Source organism: Epinephelus lanceolatus, chromosome 9 (assembly GCF_041903045.1).
Source record: "Epinephelus lanceolatus isolate andai-2023 chromosome 9, ASM4190304v1, whole genome shotgun sequence".
NCBI lineage: Eukaryota > Metazoa > Chordata > Actinopteri > Perciformes > Serranidae > Epinephelus > Epinephelus lanceolatus.
The window spans coordinates 21,533,832-21,559,505 of record NC_135742.1 but is presented as its reverse complement, the minus strand read 5'-3'; the positions used below and the strand labels follow the sequence as shown (position 1 = coordinate 21,559,505).

At 42.6% G+C, this 25,674-nt stretch overlaps 1 protein-coding gene across 4 annotated transcripts in view; it reads right to left on the bottom strand.

Annotated features, from left to right (window-relative positions):
- Nucleotides 1–753: 753 nt before the first annotated feature.
- Nucleotides 754–25,674, bottom strand: part of LOC117268830 (transducin-like enhancer protein 1) — a 28,104-nt gene continuing 3,183 nt past the window's right edge. The window contains exons 4-20 of one of the 4 annotated variants that reach the window (XM_033645540.2): nt 25,331–25,375; nt 18,689–18,751; nt 18,444–18,548; nt 13,958–14,177; nt 13,640–13,656; nt 11,147–11,260; nt 10,791–10,844; nt 10,401–10,550; nt 10,127–10,265; nt 9,421–9,620; nt 7,946–8,022; nt 7,511–7,760; nt 7,078–7,325; nt 6,630–6,777; nt 6,354–6,504; nt 4,512–4,588; nt 754–3,717 (exon numbers count right to left, since the gene is read on the bottom strand). In XM_033645540.2, the coding sequence (XP_033501431.1) occupies nt 3,610–3,717; nt 4,512–4,588; nt 6,354–6,504; nt 6,630–6,777; nt 7,078–7,325; nt 7,511–7,760; nt 7,946–8,022; nt 9,421–9,620; nt 10,127–10,265; nt 10,401–10,550; nt 10,791–10,844; nt 11,147–11,260; nt 13,640–13,656; nt 13,958–14,177; nt 18,444–18,548; nt 18,689–18,751; nt 25,331–25,375 (2,166 nt within the window). In that variant the 3' untranslated portion in view covers nt 754–3,609. The remainder of the gene's footprint in view (nt 3,718–4,511; nt 4,589–6,353; nt 6,505–6,629; nt 6,778–7,077; nt 7,326–7,510; nt 7,761–7,945; nt 8,023–9,420; nt 9,621–10,126; nt 10,266–10,400; nt 10,551–10,790; nt 10,845–11,146; nt 11,261–13,639; nt 13,657–13,957; nt 14,178–18,443; nt 18,549–18,688; nt 18,752–25,330; nt 25,376–25,674) is intronic. The other 3 variants (XM_033645548.2, XM_033645556.2, XM_033645565.2) reach the window with 3 other exon arrangements.

Below are 25,674 nucleotides of genomic sequence, written 5' to 3'. Positions count from 1 at the left end.
CCATTCAGGTACATTTCAGCCTTTCCTGAATCACCATCTCCACTAGGTGTTTTTAAGCCTGCGTTCAGTGTTTATCCGTCACACATACGTTATGTGTGTCGAGTGTGCAACATAAATGCCACCTGTTTTGACATTTTAAACATTTGTATGGAAGAAAGACAGTAAAAGTAAAGAGCTGATATGTCAGTTTTAGCTTCTAAAATTCATATTTTCACATTTCTGCTTCGTGTATTGATGTGTTGACTTAATAACTTACATTGTTTTGTTGTCAGGATCACTTCAGGTTCTTCCTGCGCCTCTCCTTCACAGTGACGACGACTGTTGAGGTTTTAAAAAACAAATGGGATCCAGGGTTGTGTTGATAGAAAAGAAACCTAAGAAACTTCTTGAGAATGCACACACAACAAGGTGCAGACCTGTGTGAGCGTCAACATTAAAACGTGCTGCAAACCCATTCCTTACGCTGTAATAAGTGCATTTGATTTCAAAGCCAAACAAGGGCAGCCATTATCCTCTGCTGGCAACTGAGCCGTTTATAGTTTCACTACTTTGTGCAAGGAACCACGAGGAAGGATTAAGCATGGGTTAACTTTCACCATCTAAGTTTTATTTACATCTAGAATCTAAATGACCTTTCGTTTTCAAGGCCGATTCTCGAAACTCTCTGCCTCCATTGCAATTATCTATAATGGATCCAAAATATTTATCTAACATGTCCTTGTACCAACCCAAAGAAGTCACAGATAACTCCAGTTACAAAAAAACACATTTATTGTCTAGATATTTCAATCATTTTAGATTAGCTAGCATTAAGACCATTTAGTATTTCTCCTGATTAGATGTTTCTTTTCCATGTAAAAGACGTACAAAAACAGTTTGTTATTTCTAAAGCATGTCCTGTAAGAAAAAAAAACAGATATATACATTTTTACAAACATTCAACAGACAAAACAGATGAAAAAAAAAAAAAAAAAAAAAAACTAAGCACAAGGTCATGAAATTAATGAGTTCAGAATGGCTGAAACTGATCGACTCCTTCCTGAAGCTGAAATACAACTGCACCTTTTTCTGTAATGTAAGAGTATCCTGACAAATAATATAAATCTTGCTTATTTTCAAGTGAAAAGACAACAGCAGGACACAGTTGTACTTTCCCGGGCGATTTCACAGATGTCCCACATTCAAGAAAATCAGCAGAAACAAGTGATAGTTTTAAAAAATAAAAAAGGCAATTTTGTTTTGTTTGTACAGTGAACACGGTAGAAATAACTTTTCACTTGTTTAAACACAAGGTTAATTAACTTGTCAAGATAATCTTTTTCAAAGTATAGCTGGTCCCTGTTCATGAAGAGTGACTGAGCATCCATAGAGTAAGACATCATGTGGTTTAAAGAGCGATGAAGACAGTAACCCAGAGGGTTGTTTTAAAATGAAGTGGGAAAAAATACATTTAATCATTACGACCTCAACTGACGAACTTATAGTAAAAGAGACAATGAACTGCATTAAAACTAACAGCAGGCCGATTAATCGACTTCAATAACACCAAATCAAGACTAGTTGTAAATCTGAAGTTATATCCAGATGTTCAATTATCAGTCCTGGTATGTCACACATGTTTTCAGGTCAATTTAGTAATAGTCTGAGTAAAGGTGCAGCTGACACATTATGTGGTTTTAAGTACAGAGCGTAAGGGCTAAAAGTTAAAGGGGCAGTTCACTCCAATAATAATTAACTCCTATCTGTGGTGCTATTTATAAGGCTAGATTGTTTTGGTGTGAGTTGCCGAGTGTTAGAGATATCAGCTGTAGAGATGTCTGGTTTTTCCCCAGTATAATAAAACTAAATGGCACCCAGTTTGTGGTGCTCAAAGTGCAAAAAAATATAAATAAATCAATACATTTGAATAACTCAAAGGCAATGTCTCTTTCCAGAAATCATGACCTGGTTACTCAAGATAATCTATGGACCTTCTTTTCTACCAAACTACAACTGCCAACCATATCACTTCGCAGAAGGAGGCGTGCATCTACTCATGGATGAGAGGCTCGTGCTTATGAAAGCGTTAACATTGATGGCGTCCTCCTCAGCTCAGCTGCAACGTTAGCTAGCTCAGTGGTGAGTAGATGCATTCTTCCGTTTGGCAGGTGTAGTTAAGTAGAAAGAAAATAGTTCCGACATGAAACTGCTCACAACAAGGTCTGTGGATTATCTTGAGTGACTGGGTCATGATCTCTGGAAAGAGACTTTGCTGTTGCCATCTAGTTCCATTATATTCAAGAGAAGGCAGACATCTCTACAGCTGATATCTCCAACACTCTGCAACTCACACCAAAACAATCTAGACTGATAAATAGCACTACAGGTAAGAGGAAACATATGTATTTTTGATTTTTGGATGAACTGTCCCTTTAAGAAATTACAGTATGAAGGCCTGTGTTGCTTGCAGAGTACAGCTATGTGAAAAAATAAGTGGGGAAATAATCTGTTGAAACAGGTGCACTAGAAAAAGGAAATCAGTAGAATTTGAGGATTAATTCGATCTCTTTTTATTTTCCTTCAGGTTTCCACTAATTAGTCTTTCAAGCAGGATCATAAGAAACAGAAGAAGAAAAATAAAAGAAGGAAAATTTCCCCTGCTCTGGAAGCTTATTGGGTGTGGTAAGCAAATTTTTCTCCAAAGTACGTAAATACTTTCTGGTGGCATCTGAAATAGGTAGAAATTCTGAAAATGTACTTTGTCTATTGATCCATCACAGAAATCAACAGCGTGATGCTAGACGAGTCAACATGGCCTTCGGTGTGTTTGAAACTGTCATTTTGTGTGTGTGCTAAGCGTGTAGGTGGACAGCTTCCACTACAGTGCAGTTTAGTGAGGATAGGACTTACTGTTAAGACAGAAAAGGTACTTTTCAGACAGTGTAGGCGTATCAGAACAGCAAGCTGAGGTTCTAAGGTCAGAGAGTCTGAGCTGAGAGATCAACAGGCTGTGAGCATTGTCTGTCTGCAACAAAATACAAACCAACACGTACTGCTTTCACCGTCCTCCTCCGTCTCTCCGTTATTTTGTCAGTTTCTTTCCCTGTTCGTCTCCTTCCATCTGCATTTTCTTTACATATCGGTTTGAGTGTTCCTTCTAGGGTCTCTGCCCCTGGTCGTGACACTGACTCAAGTGTTTTAAATCTGATGTTCAGTGTAGTGTTCTCCAAAAGAGCTGGTCCCAGTCAAAAACAACGCAGTGCCCCTTTTGGTTCAGTCATCGTCTGGTCCCTGTAACTGATCCCAGTGCAGTCCGTAGCAGAAAGCAGTAGAGACAAGAACATTCACAAAGTTCCTCTTCTTCCATTAAACATCCAGCTGCTCCAGTTAATCCCCAGCTGATAGGGAGTCACGTATACAGGCACAACAGATATGTGCATGTAAAATGTTTGTCTCCTCTGTGTCAGATGTAACAAAAAAAAAGGAAGTGCTGTCAAGGTCACTCATGTTTGCGATTTCTGTCCCCACCCAAAAATGTCTTGAAACATATCTGGTGTGTGAGAAAGATCACGTCCTTGCTTCCTTTCCATAGTCCTTAGTAGTAGTAGTAGTAGTAGCAGTCGTCCTTCCTTAGTAGATGACCTCATACACAGTGGCCTTCTTGTCCCCTGAGCCAGTGACGATGTATTTGTCATCCACAGATATGTCACAGCTTAACACTGAGGATGACTCTTTAGACTGAGGAGACAGATGGATAGAGAAAAAGTTAGTCACAAATACAAAAAGAAAAATAACACGTCGCTGCTTCTGTGTGTGAGATACTAAAAGTTTTAAAACTGTGCTCTTAGAAAATATAATTATGTCTGGTGCTCTCTTTCCAATCAATAGTGCTGAATGATTAATAAGATACAGTAGCTATCATAACCTGCTTGATGATGTTGTCACAGAGATGCATGCTGATGCAGCAAATGACACAGGATGTATTTCCACACTAAAAGCAATATCTAACTGCATAATCCAGCAGCAGGCATGTCTGCTGCTTCCCTGTGTCATTAAAACTTTAATAGCACAGTGGAGAATTCTCTGCAACACCATGAAAAGTTCATGATTCCCGGTCCTTCATTGCATCGATGCAGTGCTGTGCTGGTGGAAGTGCATATTATTCATTGTTACTGGCTCACCCTTTTTCCCATCTAAGGGCGGTGGCCTTGTGGGTAACCTATGAGGGTGTGACGTGTGCTTCGTGTGTGTGGAGGGAAGCAGCTCTCAGGGTGTCATAGTGAAGACACATGCAGCGACTAGTCATGATAGCAGTAGAGTTAAGTGTCTAGATAAGATCAGGGCTACTGTGAGACCCCATGTTTATTGTTTAGTTTATTTAGCTAGTTACCAGCTAACAACGAGCCAAGCTAGATTAATATTGATAAGCCAGCGCGTTCCCAACTACTGTTCAGAGCCGGTAAGCTGTCACTGAGAGAGGTAACACCATGTTACTACATTATATAATGAATGTAGAGATCTGTTGTACCAACCTGGAATATGCTGGCTCCGTAGGGTGTTCTCCACGCATTCAGTAGGTTATCCTTCCCTGTGCTCACAAACCATTTACCTGCGTAGAGAAACACACAAATACACCCACAATAAGCAACCACAGGGTACAAAAAAAGACAGACAATGACACGATTGACAAGATATGATTAAACAGTGAAAAAAGGAAAACCTCTTTGTAGAATTGACTGCTTATAAGCTCTGCCGTCCTTAGTTACTGTTGCTAAGTTGGACATGCTTGATAAAAAAGAAACATGACGAAATCGGTTCCACTTAGCCGGGTGCATAAGTGCTTATTAGACAGTTTCTGGGCGTCAGGCAGTAATAGCCTTAAGAGGCAGACAGCGAGGACTACAGTATGTGACGAAAGGATGTATTTACAATGGTAATCTCTATGAACAAGGCAAAATGACGCAAACTGAGGCTGCCGGTCTCAATGAAAACAGGAAAAGTAGAGACCAAGGATGACGACAATTTCAGTCAATGTCCTGGCTGCACTGCTGAGTATGTGTCCTGTTTTACCGTTCTGTGAATCTGTAAAGTACACAATGTTTTTATTACTGAATACAGACTATGTTGCTGACCTAGCGCTTGTCTCTCTTTACTGTAGAAAGTTATATTAGTTTGAGGCAGCACATAGCCTTACAGAGATAATTTAAACAAAGAAACGTCAGCCTTGATCTTCTCTGGCTCATGATAATTCATGTCATCTCGAAAATATGTCATTACTATTAGTGTTGCACGGTATACCGGTACTAAAATAGTACCGCGGTACTAGAGTATTCCAAGCGGTACTATACTGCATTTGGAAAATACCGGTACTTTGAAATTGATTCAATTCATTAATTTAGTTGATTTATTTTACTCAATTATGCACACAAACGCCTTTCTTGTTCCTATTGGAGCACAGATTGCACAAGTGGTGCGTATGACAACACCTGTATCAACATTCGCAGCTGGCGCATGTGAAAAAAGACAAGAGAAAGTCTGCCTTGCAAAGGGAGACAACACGAGACAACACAAACTTGGTGGGACATTTGAGTTACCAAACCGTGATGTCCTGAGGTACTTACCCAACCATGATTTTTTTGGTACCGTTACACCCCTACTATTTATTGTTCTAAAGGTTTGTATCCAAAAGGAATTTTCCTTAGGAAAAGTACTGAAGAGTATCGAAAAGTATCGAAATTCATATTGGTATTGGTACCGAAACAAAGATTTTGGTATCGTGACAACACTATTAACTATACTATTACTCTTTAATGTTTTACTACTCCCTCTTTAATGTTGCCATAGAAATACAAGGGAAGCAAACCTGGCTGACGTTAGTAGTCTGACATCAAGCTAACTCCTAATTTGATGTAGCTATACGTTAGTTAGTTAGTTAGTTAGTCAGTTAGCTTGTTAGCAAGCATTTTGTTAACAGTAGCAAACTTAAAATGTGACTATATAAAATGTAATGTGTTCATGAACATCACTGTGACCAGCAACATCTTTAAACAATCTTCAAAAACGGGTTTTCTTTTCAACATAGATAAGGCTTTCATGTAGTCTATCTAAGTTTAACTGTTGATGGAGCACAGATCCAAAAGGAGCTGAACTTAAGAAGGGCTAATACAAGAGACAAACCCATTTTCCTGTCCTATTTCTATGCTGCCCTATCTAATATGGAACAAAATGCCAAAAAAATCCCTTACAAAGACCTAGCACCCATTTAAATCACTAATTTAAAAGACGCTGGTTTGAAGGTAGATTACAAAGCGAGCACTGGGAAATGAGTGAAAGTAGGACTAAATGGACTGAGATCGAGACAGTCAGTTTCTTACCGCAGTAGGCGAACTGCAGGGAGAGCACACAGCTCTCATGTAGATGAAGCTGGTATTTGTCAGGCTTGGTGACATGAAGGACCTCAACATTGCTGCTCTCCATTCCCACAGCAAGCCACTCTCCTGTCGGACAGTAGCCAAGAGAAAAGATCTGGACAGAGGAGACAGGAAATATTAGATTACGCCAGCTGCTAAAATTTAATTCAGTCATACTGGGTATACTATTTCTCTTACAAAGTTCTGAAAAAGTTAATAAATGCAAATATGAGTGTGTACCTGTGATGTAAAGTCATGCTGCTGCAGTTGCCGTCCCTCCCTCAGATCCCAGGAGCGCACAGTGTTATCGAGGCCTCCAGTCCACAGCTTCGTGCCATCATTGGAGATGTCGATACAGCTGGCTCCGTCTGTGTGGCCCTGGAACTGCCTGCAGGATACACACATATATTCTGAGCTCAATAAAGAGGTGTTTAAACAATGACACCAGAGGTTGCCCAGGCAGGTGCTATGCATCACAAGACTACCAAAATGTGAAGCTCTTACTTTATTTGGTTTAATTGTTTTTTATTCCTGGTGGTACTATAGCTTAATGTTCTACCTCCTATAATCTTAAGATTTAAATCACCCAGGGCTGAGTGTCTGCTGGTTAAGGAAGGTCAAGACTATGATGATAAGCAAACTCTTCATGCTGCTTCTGTCTATGTACATACACCAAGGTCTGTCTTACCTAACAAGCGTCTGGTTGTGTAAATCCCAGACTGCAATGTTTCCGTCGCTGCAGCAAGAGAAGCAGACCTTGGAGTCCGGGCTGATGGCCAGGGCGTAACATGCTGGTGCTGATGATGTTAACTCTGCCTTAATCCTGGGTGTGGGTGTGGCCAAATCCCAGATTGACAGTGTGCTCGCCTCACCTCCCACAATCAGCGTTCGGCCATCAGGGAGGAGACGACAGGAGCGGATGTAGTTGTCTCGGTTCTGATGTGGCAGAGACAAAAAAAATATGTTAATATTTTTGCATATATAAAATACTCTATTATTAATACCACACAAGAATCTTTCTGTCTCCTTTCAGACATGCACCATGACTGCAGAAGTTCTAGTTTTAATCGTTTTGATAACCAGTTTTTTGTTCTGCACACCTGCCCCACCACCTCACTCACCAGACAGTCAAGCTGCGACACTGGGCTTTTGTTTCCTGGGTGACTAATGTCCCAGACCTTGACGCAACCCTTCCCTCCCGTGTAAACGTGTCGGGTGGGGTTACTGATGGTAACGGCACACACCACCTCTCCATGGTTCAGCGTGTTGATCTGACGGGCGTGGCGAGGGATCCCTGGGCCCACCAAAGCATCCGGGGGGAACGGTACCGGCTGCATCTGTCCATCGGCAGCCACGTGAAAAGAATAAGCACTGATGATACAAAGAAGGAGAAGAGGAGGTTAGAAAAGAGAACAAAGGTTAAAAAGTAGGACAGAATACAGACAGAAAGTAAAAATGAGAGTGGAGTGGAGGTTTTTCTGGGAAATATCAGTTGTTCCGTGGGGCAATTCAGGCAATCAGTCCTCAAACATACGAGCAGCCTCAAACACACTTACGGTTTGCCACCAGGGATTCCAGTCAGACTGGGAGGCATTCCAGGAACTCTCATGTGAGGATGAGGATCAAAACCAACCTTGAGAAGAAAACAGACATTTCATGAGCACAGTGCAAACACACACCCATGGGCATAGGCAAAAAAACGCACACAGGTCAATACTTACCTGTGGAACAGAACACAAACACTCATGAGCACAAAGCAAACAGACACTCAGGAGCACACACACCCTCTGAATCTGAATGACGAGTTTAAGAGTCAGCAAACACACAGAGGCAGAGCTGTCAATACTTGTGCTCCCTCCCCAATCCAACACACACACACACACACACACACACACACACAGCTGGTGAGTTTCTATCAAGTGTTGCCCAGACACAGACACAGCTGTGAGTCTACTAAACCTATTTAAACAGTGTAATGAACACTACGCAAATACAGCCAAGAGTGATGAGGTGATTGAGCGTAATGCACACCAGCATACCCACTGTATAAATACTATCACACAGACGAGAGAAATACAGCTGTGCAACTATTGACACTTATAAAGTCTACAGTGCTTATGAAAGTATTCACACACATCCACTTCCCGATCTTTTATTCTTTTAAAATATTTAATTACAGCAGATGCAATTCAGATTTTCCCACACTTATCGATGGGAAAAAAGAATAAAATTGTTTAAGTTGGATTGAGTTCGCTTGTGTTTAATCAAGGCGTGACAAGTGATACTAATTTTAATATCTGGACATGCAACTTTGAGAACTGATGCAACCTACACTTCCCTTACAGAAGCTACACTATCAAGACAGCAGAGAAATAAATCTGCTGAAAAGTTCGATTGAGGGGAAGGATAGAAGAAAATCTCCAACACATTGAATATTTTCTCAGAGTAGCATAAGGTCAATCATGAAAAAACTAGAAAGAATATACTGTAGTACAGCTGTAAATCTGCCTGGAGCAGGTTACAGGGTTTCATGGCTGAGTTGTGAGCACTGTGCATACAACAACTGTTGCTCGGGCGCCTCAGGAAGAACAGTGAAGAGGAAGCCACTGCTGAAAACACTCATACGAACGCAGCAGAAGCAAAAGGCATGACTTGAAAATTCACTCTGTTCTGTTCACCCACATTCACCATGCAACTTCACAGAACTCGAGAAGTTTTACTGAACGAAAGAATAAAAACTGGAGCGTCTAGATGTGCAAAACTGTTTCCTGGAATTCCTCCTAAAAGAGACTCTACACTTAATATTGTCTCGTTGGAGGGGAATACTTAGGTAATAAATAATTTTGTAGATACATTTGTAGAGATTTGTACTCACTTTTCACACTGATGTTTTTGTTGACCAGGGTCAAAATATCCCAAATCAAACATCTCATAAACAGCCGACTGCTTATGTTGATTTGATCTTTTGCATAGCCCTTTTTTGTTATTATTTATTATTTTAACAAAGCACAAGTCATCCTTTTCCACTCACCATTGGTGAACGGCCGTATGCAGCCACAGCTGCCGCAGCAGCAACACTCATCTGAGGTGACATGTTGTGAAGTCCAGCAGCATAGGCCGCAGCTCCAGCTGCACCTGCCAGCTCCCCGTTCATCCCTGCTGCATGGGGCAACATACCGAATGCACCCGGGTATGGGCCTGGGACAGCCAGGGGAGTCCGCAAACCTGCAGCTGAGGAGGAGAGGTAAGGAAAGAGAACAACGCATTAAAGCTGGAAACAACTAACAGCATTCAAGCGCACAACCCCTTTAATATCTGAGAGTACAAGCATTGATCCCACAGATTTATCATTATACACAACTATCTGACATTTCTAGTAACCCTTGATTAGAGTTCTTTCTTTAGCTGTGATGCAAAGTAAAGTCAAGAGATTTTTGAGCAAAACTGTGATTGCTGGCAATCAGATTTATCTTTCATACCAAGCAGACTCAAGGGACATCTGCACATACATGAGGTGCTTTTAGAAGTAAAGGTGTGCCATGTCACATTTGTGATTAAGACTTACAACAGCAGTTCTTTTGGAAGTATATAAAAAGTCCAAGATCATTTCATCCAATTTTACCTGGAGGCACTTTAGAAAACACAACTAACTACATGTACACTCTGGCCAAGATTAGCATATTGAAAAAGCACAACCTATCATGTGATTCATTTACAAATGTTTATGCTGAACTTACTGGGTGGATGTGGTATCTCCATGGATGGGGGTTTTGATAGACTGGGCCGGATTCCAGGAGTGGAGCTCGGACCAGGGGTGGAGTCACCCCTAGGTGTTGGTGTGCTTGACTTCAGCCCAGGTGTGCCTGCCTTGTCTCGCTGCCATAGAGAGAGAGATACACTTGAGAAATTCACAAGAAATGTAACTACTGACACATGTATTCACCATCAATCGAAACTTCCACCTGCTTTATCCTACTATATACTGACACAACGTGTCTTGTCCATCCCTACCATTGCCATCTCTTTGGACTTGAGGGAGGAGGAACTGCCTGATGATGCAGTGGAAGCTGGACTACAGGGGTCTTTCTTGAGAAGACGCGCTTTATCCAGGCCATTTTCTCGTGGGGAGGGGAGAGGCGTGCCACGAGGTGAGGCTGGATCCTGGTGGACAGACAAGGATTCAGTTAAGAGAACAAAAGTACTGCACAAATATGATGTGGTCATTTTCCTGGATAGAAATATGCAGTCCCATGTACAACTCTGAATATATTGTGGTTTCAGTTAAAGAAAACATCCCACACAGACTACTGTGTGTAAAAGTATGCATTCATTCCACAGGAATTGACCACAATTACCACAACCAATAATAAACGACAAAAAAAAAAATCCAAACATACTGACCTCATTCGAGACATCCACCACTAAATTATCATCGCTTTTCTCCCCGTCGCTGTCCTGCAAACCAAGATACATAAGTTAGCACCTCATTAAGTGTTCTGCACTTCTGTCTGGTCATTGCCTGCAGCAGATTTTCACAAATGGTTTTTCCTTTAATTAGAAAAATAAGCTGTTAAAAGGAACTGCAAGTCAAAATTTAAGTTGACATAAAAAGCTAACTGAAACAGCACATTTGCCTATGATATATCTGTGCAAACACAAAAAATGCATGTACAAATTAAGTCAGTCACATTATAAATCATTTTCCTCACTCAAGCCTTTGCACAAACAAAAACACAGTCAGCAGAACCATTTCTTACATAATGGCTGGAGTCCTTGTCATCCACCTTGCGTTTCTTGGTGTCATTTGGAAACTCGGGTCCGTTGCGTCGCTTATCTGAGTTCCTAAGACTTTCTGGCAGCAGTGAGTTACTCTGCAGATGAAAGCAGAGGCGAGGAGAAGGAGAGCAGAGGGTGGAGAGATTAAAGAAAAAAGATAGGTAGTGTAGAAGAAAATAGAAAAAAAAAGAGAAACAAGAGTTTGGAGGACAAAGGAGAGAAAAAAAGGATTTGCAGAGGTGAGACAGTTTTGCCATTTGTAGTTCAGGTTGTGCTTTGTTGTGGGTGCATTCTGCATGAGCTCACTAAACCGTCTGATCCATCTACCACTAATTACGACAGCTATTCAGCTGCGTGTAGAGCAGGTTAGAAAAACAGGACTCTTACTTGCAAATAGGTTAATAGTTCACAGAAGCATGAATTAAGCAGCACTAACACTTTAACAGCAACCTCTTTTCTCACTTGACCAAAGCCAGTCACAGGCACACACAAACACACGCCTCTGAAGTTAATGATTACATTAAGTGGCTCTCAAAATCTATCAGTGCTCCCTCTCCTGGCTTTGACAAGCTGCACTGGCTGCAGTGTGTGTGCGCATGTGTGTGTGTGCGATGTGTAATTGACTGCAAAAACCTGTGTGTGTGTCTGTGTGTGTGTGTGTGTGTGTGTGTGTGTGTGTGAGAGTGAGTGTGCGTGATCAAAAGTGTAACAGACTGAGTGTGTATTACTTGCATAACACTCCTGCGTCCCCCTGTGTCCCAAGACTACACACACACACAGACAGGGACACACAGACACACACACACACACACACACACACACACTGAGCTGCCCCCCTCTGGCCTCCTGACCAACGGATCCTATTGTTAATGGATTAAAGCTTCATGTTGAGTCCATTATAGTCTCAGCCTGTCAATGAAATGTGCATCCAACATACACAAACACACAAGCGCGTGCACACATCCAGCGAGCGAGCGCTTGGGCTTTGAGGGGGGAAAGGGTAAATGAAGGAGGAATAGCTAAGAGATGAGGAGGAGGAGGAGGAGGAGGGTGAGAAAAAAGGGGAAAGGGAGGGATGAGATTAGAGGACAGAGAGGATGGAGGGAGGGTGTGAGAGTGTTGAGGAGAAGAAAGGGTGACAAGAGAAAAGGGAGGGGAAAGAGAGGGGTGAGGGAGGGGGGAGAAAATCTGTATTCTGCCAAGGGCCCCTTCTTTCACGCCTTCCCCCTCCTTCTCCCTCCCTCCCGCTTCCTCCCCCCTTTATTGAAAGGTTTTAGTGAGCTGAGCACAGGAGCACTGACCCGCAAAACATAAGCAATTTCCCCCCTCCGTCTCTCCCCTGTTCACTTTTAGCATGGTCTCTCTCTCTCTCTCTCTCTCTCTCTCTCTCTCTCTCTCTCACACACACACACACAAGCTCAGTGTCATATGACTGCTGCCTGCCCCCCCCCCTTTCCCAAGCCCTCCCCTCTCAGTGGTGGTGATATTAAACACAATGAGAGTCTTTAAGCGCGGGATCAGGGGCGGTGGAAGGAGGGGGAGAAGGGGGTAATCTGCTCACTGAGGTGTTAAATAGGCACAACAATGCAGGCTAGGCTGGAGGAGTGTGTGTGTGCACGAGTGTGTGTGCGTGTGACCATGCTAAAAAGCTCATTTGGAGGAGAAAAGAAACCTAACAGTTCAGAGCAGATCTAGGGCAGAACTAAACAGGCAGGCCAAAGCTCTACCCGAGAGATACACACACACATACATACATACGCGCACACACACTTTCAAACTGACAGTCAAAAATATACAACTTAAGGATGAAAGCTATTTGGGTGTGAAACAGAGGTAAAAAACAGCAAGGGGCTTTTATGCATAATGACATGCTGAGATGAACTTTATTGATCCCAGAGGGGAAACTGGGTCACTGCGGCAGCAATAAAAGTAAAACCATTCAAATGAATAAATGAGGCTGCCGCAGCAACAGGTGCAGCTTATCTGATATATAAGTTTAAGTTTCAACTCTTAGTTTTCATGTGGATAAATGTGCTGTGACTCTTTGTATACTGTATTTTCAATAAAATACTATTACACGTGAGATAAGTTAATGGTTGGCCTAAGACGACCTCGTCTACATCACAGAAGGGTTTAAGAGGTAGTTTGGTTTTTGGGACTTTTACAGTTTTTTCCTACATAGCCAGAGGTAGATCATTTCATAAGTACAAATCCAAACAATGAGATCATTACTTTGAACTGCACTGTGTCAACTAAATGTAGTTTACTCAGAGCAAATTTGAGTTACTGATCCTGTAGACGTCTATCAACAGAGCTAAGGCAGACTAATCTCACCGTTGAGCTGAAGTCAAACTGCATCTAAGAACAAACTCAAATTCCCCAAAACCAAACCATCCCTTTGAGAGAGACAAGAAAATAAACAGAGTGGTTTGTCAGGAGAAGTAAACATTGCTGCAGAAAGAGGAAGTACTTACTGTGCTGGGCTCTCGCTCTATTGCCATTGGAAATGTGTGCATGTGGTTGAGGTCACAGAGTTGGGTGTTCAGCAGAGCAGAAGACAAAAAAAATAAGAAAGGAAGCAGAATGAGTTAGACATGTAACACCTACTTGTAATTATATTTATATAAATAAGACCCCAAAGTTCACACAGACAAATTGACTCGGAAGCAACCCAGACAATTTTGGTCACTGTTTAGGAAAAAGAAAAATAATAATAATGATGAATATACTGAAAATAAAAGCCAGTTATCTTTCAAAAAAACATAGCAGTGTTTCTGAGTTTGCTTATTCACCTCTCAGGTGCTCGGGTCCTGAAGAGTGCGAGTCCGGTCCAGACATGTGGGGCTTCTTATCACCGCCCTCTTTTCCCAACATGTGGGGAGGAACAGCACCAAGTGCTCCTGACAGAGCCAGGAGACCAGCTGAACCACCCAGCTGAGAGGGGTGAAGGCCGGCAGGGTGAGGGGTGAGGGGCACAGGGGCACTGCCATGGTTATGGGATAGGTGCTGCTGCTATGAGACAAAGAAGAGAAGAGAAAGAAAGGGGCGGTTAGTTGAGTAGAGAAAAAATATGTTTTAGGGATGCAACGACACACGGTTGAACCTTCTTAAGGTGTTGTAGGCGAAAGAGCCGACACACCAAGCTGGCAGTCAACCGTCCGGGAAGCAAATTTGTGAATCCTAGGATAGCGAGGGAATGGCCCATCTTACTCTGCTTCTGATTGTCTAACCCTAACCAATCCCACTCCTCCTGCCTAAACCTAACCAATCCAACCAACAAAGGCAACATTTGCAAGTTTGCGCCAAGAAGCGTCCGTTGCCCTAGTTTTTGCTGTGTTCTGCATCGTTGGCACAAGTCGGCCTTTGTCGGCTGTTTTCAGCTGCTTCAGCACGGTGAATCAGAGACGGTGGTGCACGTTGGTAAGAGGAATCACTCTGATTTGCAGTTTAGCTCAGTTTACAAGAAGAGAAACAGATATAAGGAAAGCATACAAACTACTGAAGTCAAGGGTGTGAGATCAAGAACAAATTTGTTATACAAAGTAGAGTTTTTTTTTAGCCATTAAGCTCTTAAGCAGAAAAGGTTTGTAATTTTTGTGTTATTGTTCACTAGTGCTCATTATTTTCCTTTTTCCTTGAAACACTGGGTTGTGTTGTTAATGTGCGAAAAGGCTAACTAGTGTCTTCAATCCATCCTGTTGGTCTTCCAGTTTACTTTTCTACAGACTCCCGCTGCCTGCAACTGTCAGCCTTGGTTGCCAACAGTTCTTTGGTGTCTGTTTGGTGTGTCTGGGCCTTAAAGCTGGTAATACATCCCAAACAAAGAATATTTGCCACTAAAACAGAGCAGTGAATTTCTGATTCAGGACATAAAAAATAGATTTAGAGCTCGCTGGACATGGAGCCAAAAAATGCTTTAATATATCTGCCTTAAAAGTGCAAAACATTGACATCTGACACAAAAAAAACAGTGAATGAAACTGAGCCATCAATAGGTTAAAATCAATAGCTCTCTGCAACCTGATCAATAGAGAGTTCTGGCCCTATTGAAGTCTTCAACAGATGGGACAGTTTCTTCAGTGTCTGGGTTTACACCACCTCAACAAGCTGCTGCAGTCTACAAGGCGGTGAACACATCCTTTCCCCCTACGCACCACCTCACACACACCGACACACACACACCCTCCTCCCTCTGGGGTCAAACACTGAACAATACTGACAGCTGGGATCACAGCCCAGAGCTCGAGGATGTGGTGGGAGAAGCGGGGGGAGGGAGACAGGGAGGAAAAAGAGGAATGACGGAGAAGTGGAGGGGCAAGGGGGGGAGAGCCGAGAGCCCCAGCTGCTGCCTGCACTGTCAGGTCTTGTGAGGGAGTGAGCGGGCTGAGGAGAGAGGGGAGGAGAGAAGGAGAGAAGAGGGTCAGAAAGAGGGAGAGAGAGTTTGGCTGGCAGCCCTGCTCTCTCTTTCACACCAAATCAGGCGCTCGTCTGAGCGTGAAATGCCTTTGTGTTCCAAAACATCATTATTGCCTCCTCAGACAGTAGCCGCGGGAATCCAAGCTCACTGATTTGCCACGGGGAGGGGAGGAGGAAGGAGGGAGAGGAGAGGAGAAGGGGGGCACAGGAGGCGACTCGGCAGGGGTGGAAGGAGTGCTGAAGGTCAAACCGACTTTTATCTCACCTAATTGACTAACCCACTCCCCCTCTCCTGAGCCCCCGCCCTCTCTTTTCCTCTCCATCCATCCTTCACTCTCTGCGTCCTGCCTCGATGAATGAAAGCAAAACAACGAAACAGTCTTTTAGCCTCAACCCCCATGCCTGCCTCTGCAAACACGCACACACACACACACATACACACTCAATTTCCAGAGTTGGCTTGCCTGCCAAACAATCAAACATAAACACACCCACACGTCACACTTGATCACACTAACATGCATACACAGAGTCTAGATAAACAAGGCAGGCACACACACCCTCACTCAACCATCCTACCCCTGCCTGTTGTTTTCTGGGGATAACAGAAATGCACGCTCTGCTACACCCAGACGCACACACAAACAGATGCAAAAACACACACACATGGATACACAAACAGGACCCCTGATGGGAGTAAATGGAGGGGAAGTATTGGTGGAGGCAAGGGGAGCTGGGTTTGTCATGGGATGTTAGTGTGAGCTGGTGTGTGTGCATGCATGTGTATGTGTGTGTGTGTAGAGGTAGAGGCAGCATGCTTCATTACACTCATTTAACTCACAAACGGGGTGAATGACAGGCTGGCGTGGGAGAAGGGAGGAGTGGGTGAAGAGGGGAGTGTAAGGGCAACGCCATGACCCCCCCTTTTACAAACACTGAAATCCTGCAATTAAGACTCAAACAGCAACTGCCAAATCCACCTCTCCCCCCAATCACACACACACACACACACTCACACACAGACCCCCATCAGTCCACGCCAACTAACAAGCCCACCTCACATTTAACTCTTCAAACCCACTGCCCACTCTTTGCTAAAGCCATGAAGACCCCCTCTTCCTTTTCCCACATTTCCCTTCAACACAACCCCCTGGCCTCACCTCCCGCCAGTCAAGCCCCTATGGCTCCTATAAAGCAGAGTATTCTCAACCACCTCCCATCCCACCCAAACAGTCCCCACCAACAGCTCCACTCCATCTTTCTTCTCACCTAAACATCACTGCAAAACTGCAAGCAAGACGTTTACGTTTTTGTAACTTCTTTTCACGCTCACCGTGTCAATCCCTTTACTGCTCGAGTCTGAATAGCTGGTCATGCCCCATCATTCATCGTGGGCTGACGACATTTTTTCAATAAACAGCGCTCATCACGCCTCTTCTGTTCTCTACTCGTTCACCATGAAAAAGATCAGTTCTATCTAATAATCAAATCATTTTATTTCTAGACCCATAGTCCATAAAAACTATCTGAATCCTTGGGTTTGATTTTATTTAATTTTCTTGCATTTAATTTTCTACCAACTCTTCCATATGTCCCATATATATGACCTTGAGATTAGTTTAGTGATGCAGTACAGTAGGTAACTGGTTTGTAATTCCAACACACCTGACAAGTCAGCATTAGCCTTCAAGGGTTCTAGTCTACTATTAAATGCCAAAGAAAGAAAAGGAACGTCTACCAGCATGGAGAACCACAACATGTAGAAGATCGCGCAACAAGTGCAGCTGCAACAACAGCTCCGCCTCGACTCTTTCCAAAGAAATGTTTTTCCTGAGGCCAGTATATCTTATTAATCCTCTGCAAAGAAAGCGCAGTGTATTTACACTACACTAATGGATGTAGTGTGACAAGACACTGAGCGTCTATTCTACACTAAGTGCTGTAGGTTTGGCGTTGTTTTTTTTTTTGTTGGCGAAACTTGAAAAATGTTTAAGTTTGGGTACCACACAGCGCTCGTCACTGTCACTTTTTACCCAGCTGTCCAATCACAGTGGAGGTGGGACAAAATAAATAGCACCAAGGCCACGACCACACAGAAAGCGTTTTGCAGGTTGCAAAACGCGAGGCATGCCACACTGCCTTTTTTTTTAAAAAAACTGAATGCCACTAGCCATAGGTGGTAGACAAGTTTCTCCTCCATTGTTTACCAACTGTAAACTTGTTGTAGTGACCACCACAGAAGACCCGCCACCTCTCAAATCATCCGATTGGACAATGGGGAAAAAAGATGACAAAGAAAGAGATGACATGGGGCACTCTTCCGCTTTGAGCTGAAGTTTTTCCAACTCCAGGAGTTCAGAGCATTACAGCAGAAATGCCAGGCTCTTAGAGCCCAGAAACGCAAGGCGTGTCACTTCGCAAAAATTGCAAGCAAAAAGCTTCATTCTCATTTAAATCAATTACAAAAAGGCACCTCTAGATGCTAAAATGCTTTCTGTGTGATCTACTGTCGCATTATCCTGAAGTAGAGTGGAGGAGAAATACGTTAATATACCGTAGGCTATATATTAATATATGTTTGCTCACCCAAAAAATCTCATGGACCCACGTGGAGTAGTACTTTGTGTACACTTCTGTATTAATAAAGAAATGTATATTTAAGTACATGAGCTTTATTGTTTTTTGTTTTTTACCCTGGTATTGAATTGGGTATTGAAAATCATGGAATTTTACTGGTATCACAACAAGCCTGTTGGAGAAGTAAAAGTATCTCTTATGGGAAGAAAAGTTGTTAGCAGAGTACACATAGAGTAATGTGGAGACAGCTGATTTAAGTTAAGAGGAAGTAAAGGAAATACACACGGTAGGTGGAAGACCTGGCAGTCCACGTACCCCGATGACAGCGTTTAGCTCTGCCATGGTCACCTGTTTGGCTCGCTCTACAGCTTGGACCACCTGCTGTTGATGCTGCAAAACACACACACACACAAACACCATGTTGCAAAAGACCAGAGAAAAAGCCTAATTATCAATAAAGCTAGCAAAGACAATGAGAGTGTATAAATGGCATAAAAACAAGTCTGTAGCTCAAAGTCACACATACTTACCTCCTGTGAGAGGAAGGGAATGACTTGTGCACAGATGGTGTTTAGTCTCTTGGCAATCTCGGTCTGATGAAGGGAGAAACACACAGAGACAGAAAGAGACTTAATTGTTAATAACATAATTACATTCATTTAGAAAAGACAGCTGTTCAGTAACACCAATAAAGTAATACAAGCACACACACACAAACACACTGGAGACGGCCGCCTCCACAGCAAGCTAACACACGCACACTGAAACCCCATAACAGTGATAAAATAATGACACCCCTCCACTTCCCTGTGCACACAAATCCAGTGTGTGCCATTTTCAGCATCACACACACACACACACACACACACACACACACACACACACACACACACACACACACACACGGTACAATGAGATTTTTCTTTCTAATCATCAATGTGAGCTCAAGTTTCTCTCTTGCCTGTTGTATTTCTTTTGCTCTCTCTGCATCCTCTGTGCTCTGGTCCCTCTTCCCATCAGCACTTCAACATAATCTCATCAGCGACTAACTTCATTTGCTATCCCCCAGTATCCATGCCAACACATCCGCCTGCCCCCCAAACCCCCGGAGGTGGCAACAATTGGCTGAAACCAGATACCCCCACGGTGGCATCAAATCAGATAAGGGGACTCATATTACATATCATCCAATCAAATTGATACGAAAGAGGCCAGGGCGAAGAGGGAATTGGAGGAGCCATGAAACGCAGTAATGGCTCATCAGACACACACATCCCACATAAATAGATACACAGATACACACACACACACACACTGGCTGTGAAAGCTTCAAAGGGCCATGTGTTGTTGTTAATGGAAAACCTTAACAGAGTTAGATGATTTTCATCATAGCGTGTTGAAAACTTGGGCTTTTGGAAACTTTTTAAAAACTCAGTGAAATCACAGTCATAAAGTTAAAAAGCCATTTGGAATCCCACAGCACAAAGCAACCATCTGTGAGGGTTTAAATGACCCAAGAATTAATTCACCTGGTGTAGAAATAACACGTTACTATGGCAAGTTTGCCCCTTTTACAGTAATTACAGTTAAAAAAAAAATCAGCACTCCCTCTTCCCCAAAAGATGTTTGATGTTTCACAGTTTCCTACCTACATCACTTGCTCTCAATTTTTGAATTTCTTTTTACTGATATCACATAAATTTCCTTTCCTTACTGCAATCCCTTTGTGATTGAAAGGTCAACAAGAGTTAAGGCTGATTTAAAGTTGAATGTAAGCTCTGTGCAGGGCCTTCAGCGCAGACTACGCAAATGGCCTACACCATTGTGAGCATTTATACTTACACTCTGGGGTGTCTGAGTCACTCTGCAATTATGGTTGTCGGTGAGGTTTCTATGCCACTGTATTGGTTTTCTTTGTGTACTTCAAACAACAGCACTTAAACTGAGCAGATAATGTTGGACCTGGAGCTTGTAAATGTTGAACGACAGTTACTTTTGGCGAAGAAGAGTCATACAAACAGACACATTTACAGACTTCCTCCGTTAACCTCTCCTCAATTTGGTCTATGTGCACAGAGAACAAGGAGGAGGAGGAAAGTAGATGCTACAAAGCAGACCAACGACAGTTGTTGCAGTCTGCATCATGCAATGTATAGTTCCATTGATGGGGAGGTGCATGTCAGGCTACAGCATAGACACATCTGTAACCACAACGTAGATTAAAGGCATATGTGTACACTGGCCTTAAATTTAATAACCATGCAAGCGGCTCTGTCATGCTGAACTTAGCATATTAACACTGGCTAAGTAGCACCACACTTTAACTACAGATAAGTACGATGGGAATGTACGTATTTGATCAAAAGTAATGGAAAAATTAAAATGTTGACCTAATGATGATGCTAGGTGAAAAGTCAGGGGATCAAAGATATTCATCTTGAGAGGTTCATGAATGTTCCTCACTAAATTTCATGGCAGTCCATCCTTGGGCTGCAAGATTAGAGCCATAATGATAATCATGATTATTCTGATTGATATTAAGATCAGGATTATTTATCATGATCATTCATTGTTTTTAGGGACAAAAATATTTTTATGGCACTTTCACATTTAAATATACAACGCACTGCTTTCACTTAGATGTTGTGCCACAATCCTGCTAATGTTCAAATATTTGCATCAAAATAAAATAACGTTCTCCATCTGAATTCAGTGCATCTTCTAGAAGCAAAATATAAATAATGCCAAAAATTTTGACCCACAAAAAAATCAACAGAGCACTGCTCTCACTTTTACCTTGAGCTACATTCCTACTAATTAAACTGCATTAAAATCAGACTTTAAATAAGGTATTTCTTCACGTGTATTTAGTACAGTTCCTACAGGTAAGTCTCCGCTGCTGTATCATTGTTTTAACTGCAGGCATGATACCGTGACGCGTTGTACAGTGTTGCTGTTATGACTGTCTGAGTTGAAGCTGGACAAAGATTGGGATTTGGTAAGGTAATATTAGCAAAGTCACTCTTCTTGGCCTTTGTGCAGTCATCAGATGATTTAACAAGTTATGTTGCTCTGCAGCGAAGACACAAGTGTCATGCACTCTTTGCATATGATTTGTTTTCTCCTAAATCCAAAATACGTCTAAACTAAGGATAATGACGGTTGATTAATGGATTATTTTTGGTTTGCCCATCTGCAGTTGCAACATTCAGTAAATTTTTTAACAGGCTGCTGATGTTGTAGGATGCACACTTAATAGACAGCTCCCCCAAATTGGAGGCTGCTGTTAGTTCAGGGACCACTTGATTTGTTGTGTAGCGGATATTTATACAAGCTGAGCACTCATTTTAAATGTCAATATCGCAACTGATCATGTACGTTTAATTGTGGGAAGCCAAAATCGTGATCATGATTGAAATTCTATTAACAGCACAGCCCTAATCCATTCAATAGTTGTAAAATAAGGGACTGACAGTTGCTGCCATCCGTAATGCCATGCCACTAACACATTGTATTATATAACTGGTTTCATAATTTCTGATGAGCTGACATTGTGGGGATGTCCTCTTTAGCTGTAGCACACTTGCCCTCATTGGACCTCTCTGTCACACACACACACACCTATCAGCTCGCCAAACAACTGACCCTGCAACAGTTCAGCCAATTATGTACTTGGATGAGCTAAATAAAGTCCTGGCCTATTCAGAATGAGTCTTGAACTAAACAAGTAACTGCTTCACCTGCAATCTACGGGTTTCCCACACCTTCTTAGACATGAATCAAGGTCAATTACTGTTACAACAAGATTGTTTTATAATAAGAAACAACAGGCTTTACAGAAGCTCACAGACAACAGCTAAAATAAGAGAGAGGCTTGAATGTCTGAGACAATTTTAAAACAACTTAAATTCCTATTCCTGCGGAAAATATATAAAGTCAAGCACTTTACAAACTTTCTAGGATTTCAAGGACCCATGGGAACCCTGAATATAAACTGCAATACAACTGAAACTAAAACAGAAAATTGACACAACCTACGGGAATTTAAACAAAGTGTTAAAGCAAATATGCTAAGTATAAGTAAGTAAAGATTGAAGGAGAAAGAGTTAAGCAAATACACTTCACTCTGTGAACACGAAGCACTATAAATAATTGACTCTTTATCTCAAATCAAAGAGAATATGGAATCAAATGGAGTTATGAGACTTTAGAGCTCATGTAGCTCTGTTTGTCATTCATAACTGCATGTGTGAGTTTACATGACATGAGGTACGTTGTGTCTAATGAGATTTGATCATGTGAAAAGCTAAAAATTCTCATTTATACATGTGAGAACACTGGGAGCTATACTGCACAATGTGAAGTGCTATCTATGGACAGGTGAGCAATTGTCCATAGATAGCACTTCACATTGTGCAGTATAGCTCCATTTCTAAACTGAGCCACACAATAAGCTCTAGACCATTTTACACCTGGTATTAGCATGTGCTTCAGTGATCCAAACATAAGTGGACAGCCAAGACACATCACTGTTCACACCTTTGTCTATCATGGGTCTCCAGCTGACCCCTCGTGTTCAGATTTCATTACTGCCTACATCACTTGCACTACAGGGCCCCCAAACAGTTACTACATCCATTCTTGTGTTAGCATGCTCGCTAGCGGTTGTGTCGCTAAAACTGGAGAAATCGCTGTCAGCAGAATCCAACACGTCTCCTTATGTCACCCAAAATGTCATGCATCCTTTCATCCAACTTGTAATTGCAATTTATAGACTGCTAGCAAGCTGTCACCAAAACAACCACAACATCCTGCTTTGATGACGTATCCTCGTCAGGGACACTACAAAAGATACTGTATGTGGTCAAATGTGACCCAGACCAACCTCGCCAGTGGTCAGTGCATCTTGGTGGTCATTTAGACTTGTATTTAGTGCAGTCCACTTGTGACTGGATCATCCTAACTGCATGTTAATACCAGGTATAAACAGACTCTACAGGTGAAAGACAGTTGGCTAGTCTGACCTTTGCATTTAGCTGCTTTGTTTACCAGTCTGTACAACATTTATGTGCTGTCTCTTGCCAATGCCTCAGTGCAAATCTCAATGTTGTCTAGACGTATGTGCACCTGATGTACCTGTTACTACAGCCTTTCTACAATGAATTAGAATGGGGGACCTTAACAACATACTTTCAGCCCTGACCAACTTCCGCACTATGTAACTCGATCTCATAATGCCCACCTTATTCCATGCCTAGAAAGCTCTAACTGAAGAGCTATTTCAGGCAGACTATACCTGTACGTCCATTCTCAGAATCCTGAGTTGTAAGCCTATAATTAGCCTTGTATAATGGCTCACTGATTAGGTCGTCTGAGAATAGTCTGACCAACTACTACCAGGTCAGCTCAGCTAATCTAACTAAGCTAACTGACAAAACTAACAAGGATCAAACAAATGAGGCCACAAATACCCGAAGCTGCAATCCCCCACATGAAGCATTGTTACAAATTGTGACTTGAAGAACATTTAGAGGAAGTAAAATAAAGGTAACAGCTTATGTGTCTGAGCACTTAAAATACATTTATCCTATCAGCTCCTGAGTAGAAACACTGGAGAACTGCTTTAGTGCACCATCCACACTATGATACTCATATAATTGAGAGAGTGGGTAAAAAAAAAGTTGAGGATACAGAGAGAAGTTGTGAGTGTACACACACAATGTGCTAACAGAGAACAGACTTCCCATTAGACATATAATTGGAGCATTACTGGCACACTGCAGACACACACACACACACATGCGCGCGCACGCACACGCGCGCGCACACACACACACACACACACACACACACACACACACACACACACACACACACACGTACCTCCTCAGCAGGAGATGGGTTGTTCTCTATCCCCCGTACCCCCCGCCCACAGAAGCTTGTTGCTCTGACAACTGCAGCCCCAAGCTAATGACCTCCCCTGGAGCTGTGGGGTGTGTGTGTGTGTGTCTGTGTGTGTGTGTGTGTGTTTATGTGTGTGCACACAATAGGAAGAGATGCATCTCCCTCACAATGAAAGAACAGTAGCTTCACATGGACATAAAACGAAAGAGGAGTCATGAAAAAAGAAAACGGGGGGGGGGGGGGGGGGGGGGGGGGGGCACAAGGAAGAAGAGATCCCATAATTTTAAATGAAGAGAGTGAGGAAGGCAGAAAGAAAGGGAGAGAACTTGGGTTATAAAACGGAAGAATAACAGCAAAGGAGAAGGAAGAGAAAAAAACAAATGGGAGGGAGTGTGAGAAAGTCAGAGAAGCATCCCCACTCCTCGGTGAAGCAGCCAGGCCAATCCACCTCCAATTTCCTCTGGTCTGACTGGTCGATAGCTGTGGTAATTACTGGTAAACGCTCTGAGTCCTGCACCACTCCTGTGGGGAAACGGGTGTTTGTGTGCATGAGAAAGAGAGAGTTTTCTCTCCTCATCCATGTGTCTACATACTTAACCATGAGAGATGTTTGCCTTTCAATGCGTCTGTGTACTCATGCATAAACATGTTTGCGCTCTGTGTTTGTATGTACATTACTGTGTATGTGCTCAATTGCCCCTGTCCTCACATGTTTGCATACATTACTGATGGCTGTACATAAATGTTCTTGCCTTGCATTACAACAGGTAAGTGTCCTTTCTGTTATTTCACGGTTGCACACTTGCACGCCTGCCCTACTAAAGTGTGTGTCGGTGTGTTTTTACCTCCCTGCTTCTAAAAGGGGGAGCTCCACTGTCTCTCCTCTGCCGGCCTCGCCATGATCGATTCCTCTGCCCTCCCCAGCCCTGCCCCTCTAATGTAATAAAGCAGGCCGCTCCCCTAGACAGCACCAATCAATCTACAGAGCCATTCATCCTGCCTCTGGGCTCAGCCGGCCGGCCCTAACTGGGGAAATGGAGACAGAGCCCCATCGATCACGAATAAACACACATCCACACACAGGCATACAGTAAAACACACACACATAAATGAATGAACGCACAAATGCATTTGTGCACACACAAGGACACGTCAACAGGCACACACACCAAATACATCAAAACCCTGCCATGAAAGGGAGGGAGAGGGTGAGAGACAAACAGGAAGATGCAGAGAGTAGAAGAGAGGCAGACAATAAGCGTCCATACCTGTTTGTGCATTTCTATGTTGAGGCCATAAGACATCTCGTAGTACTGAGGAGGAAAGAGAGTCAGGTTAGTGAAAGAATTCTGAAGAAACATCGAAATAAAAAGCTTAAGCAACTCAGATGATATGCACGACCTCACAGGTGTTTCATTGGAACAATCAGGCTGAAGTTCTTGTGTGTCACATTAGATCATTCTCACAGAGCTATCAAACTGCTCTTTACCTGTGCAGGAATGTCACCATAGGGGCAGAGTAAACAGATTCGTCCAGAGTGGCATTCTTTTTGTTTCTGTATCAGACTAAAGGCTTTAAATGCACACTAGGACACATCCGCACACTATCTCCG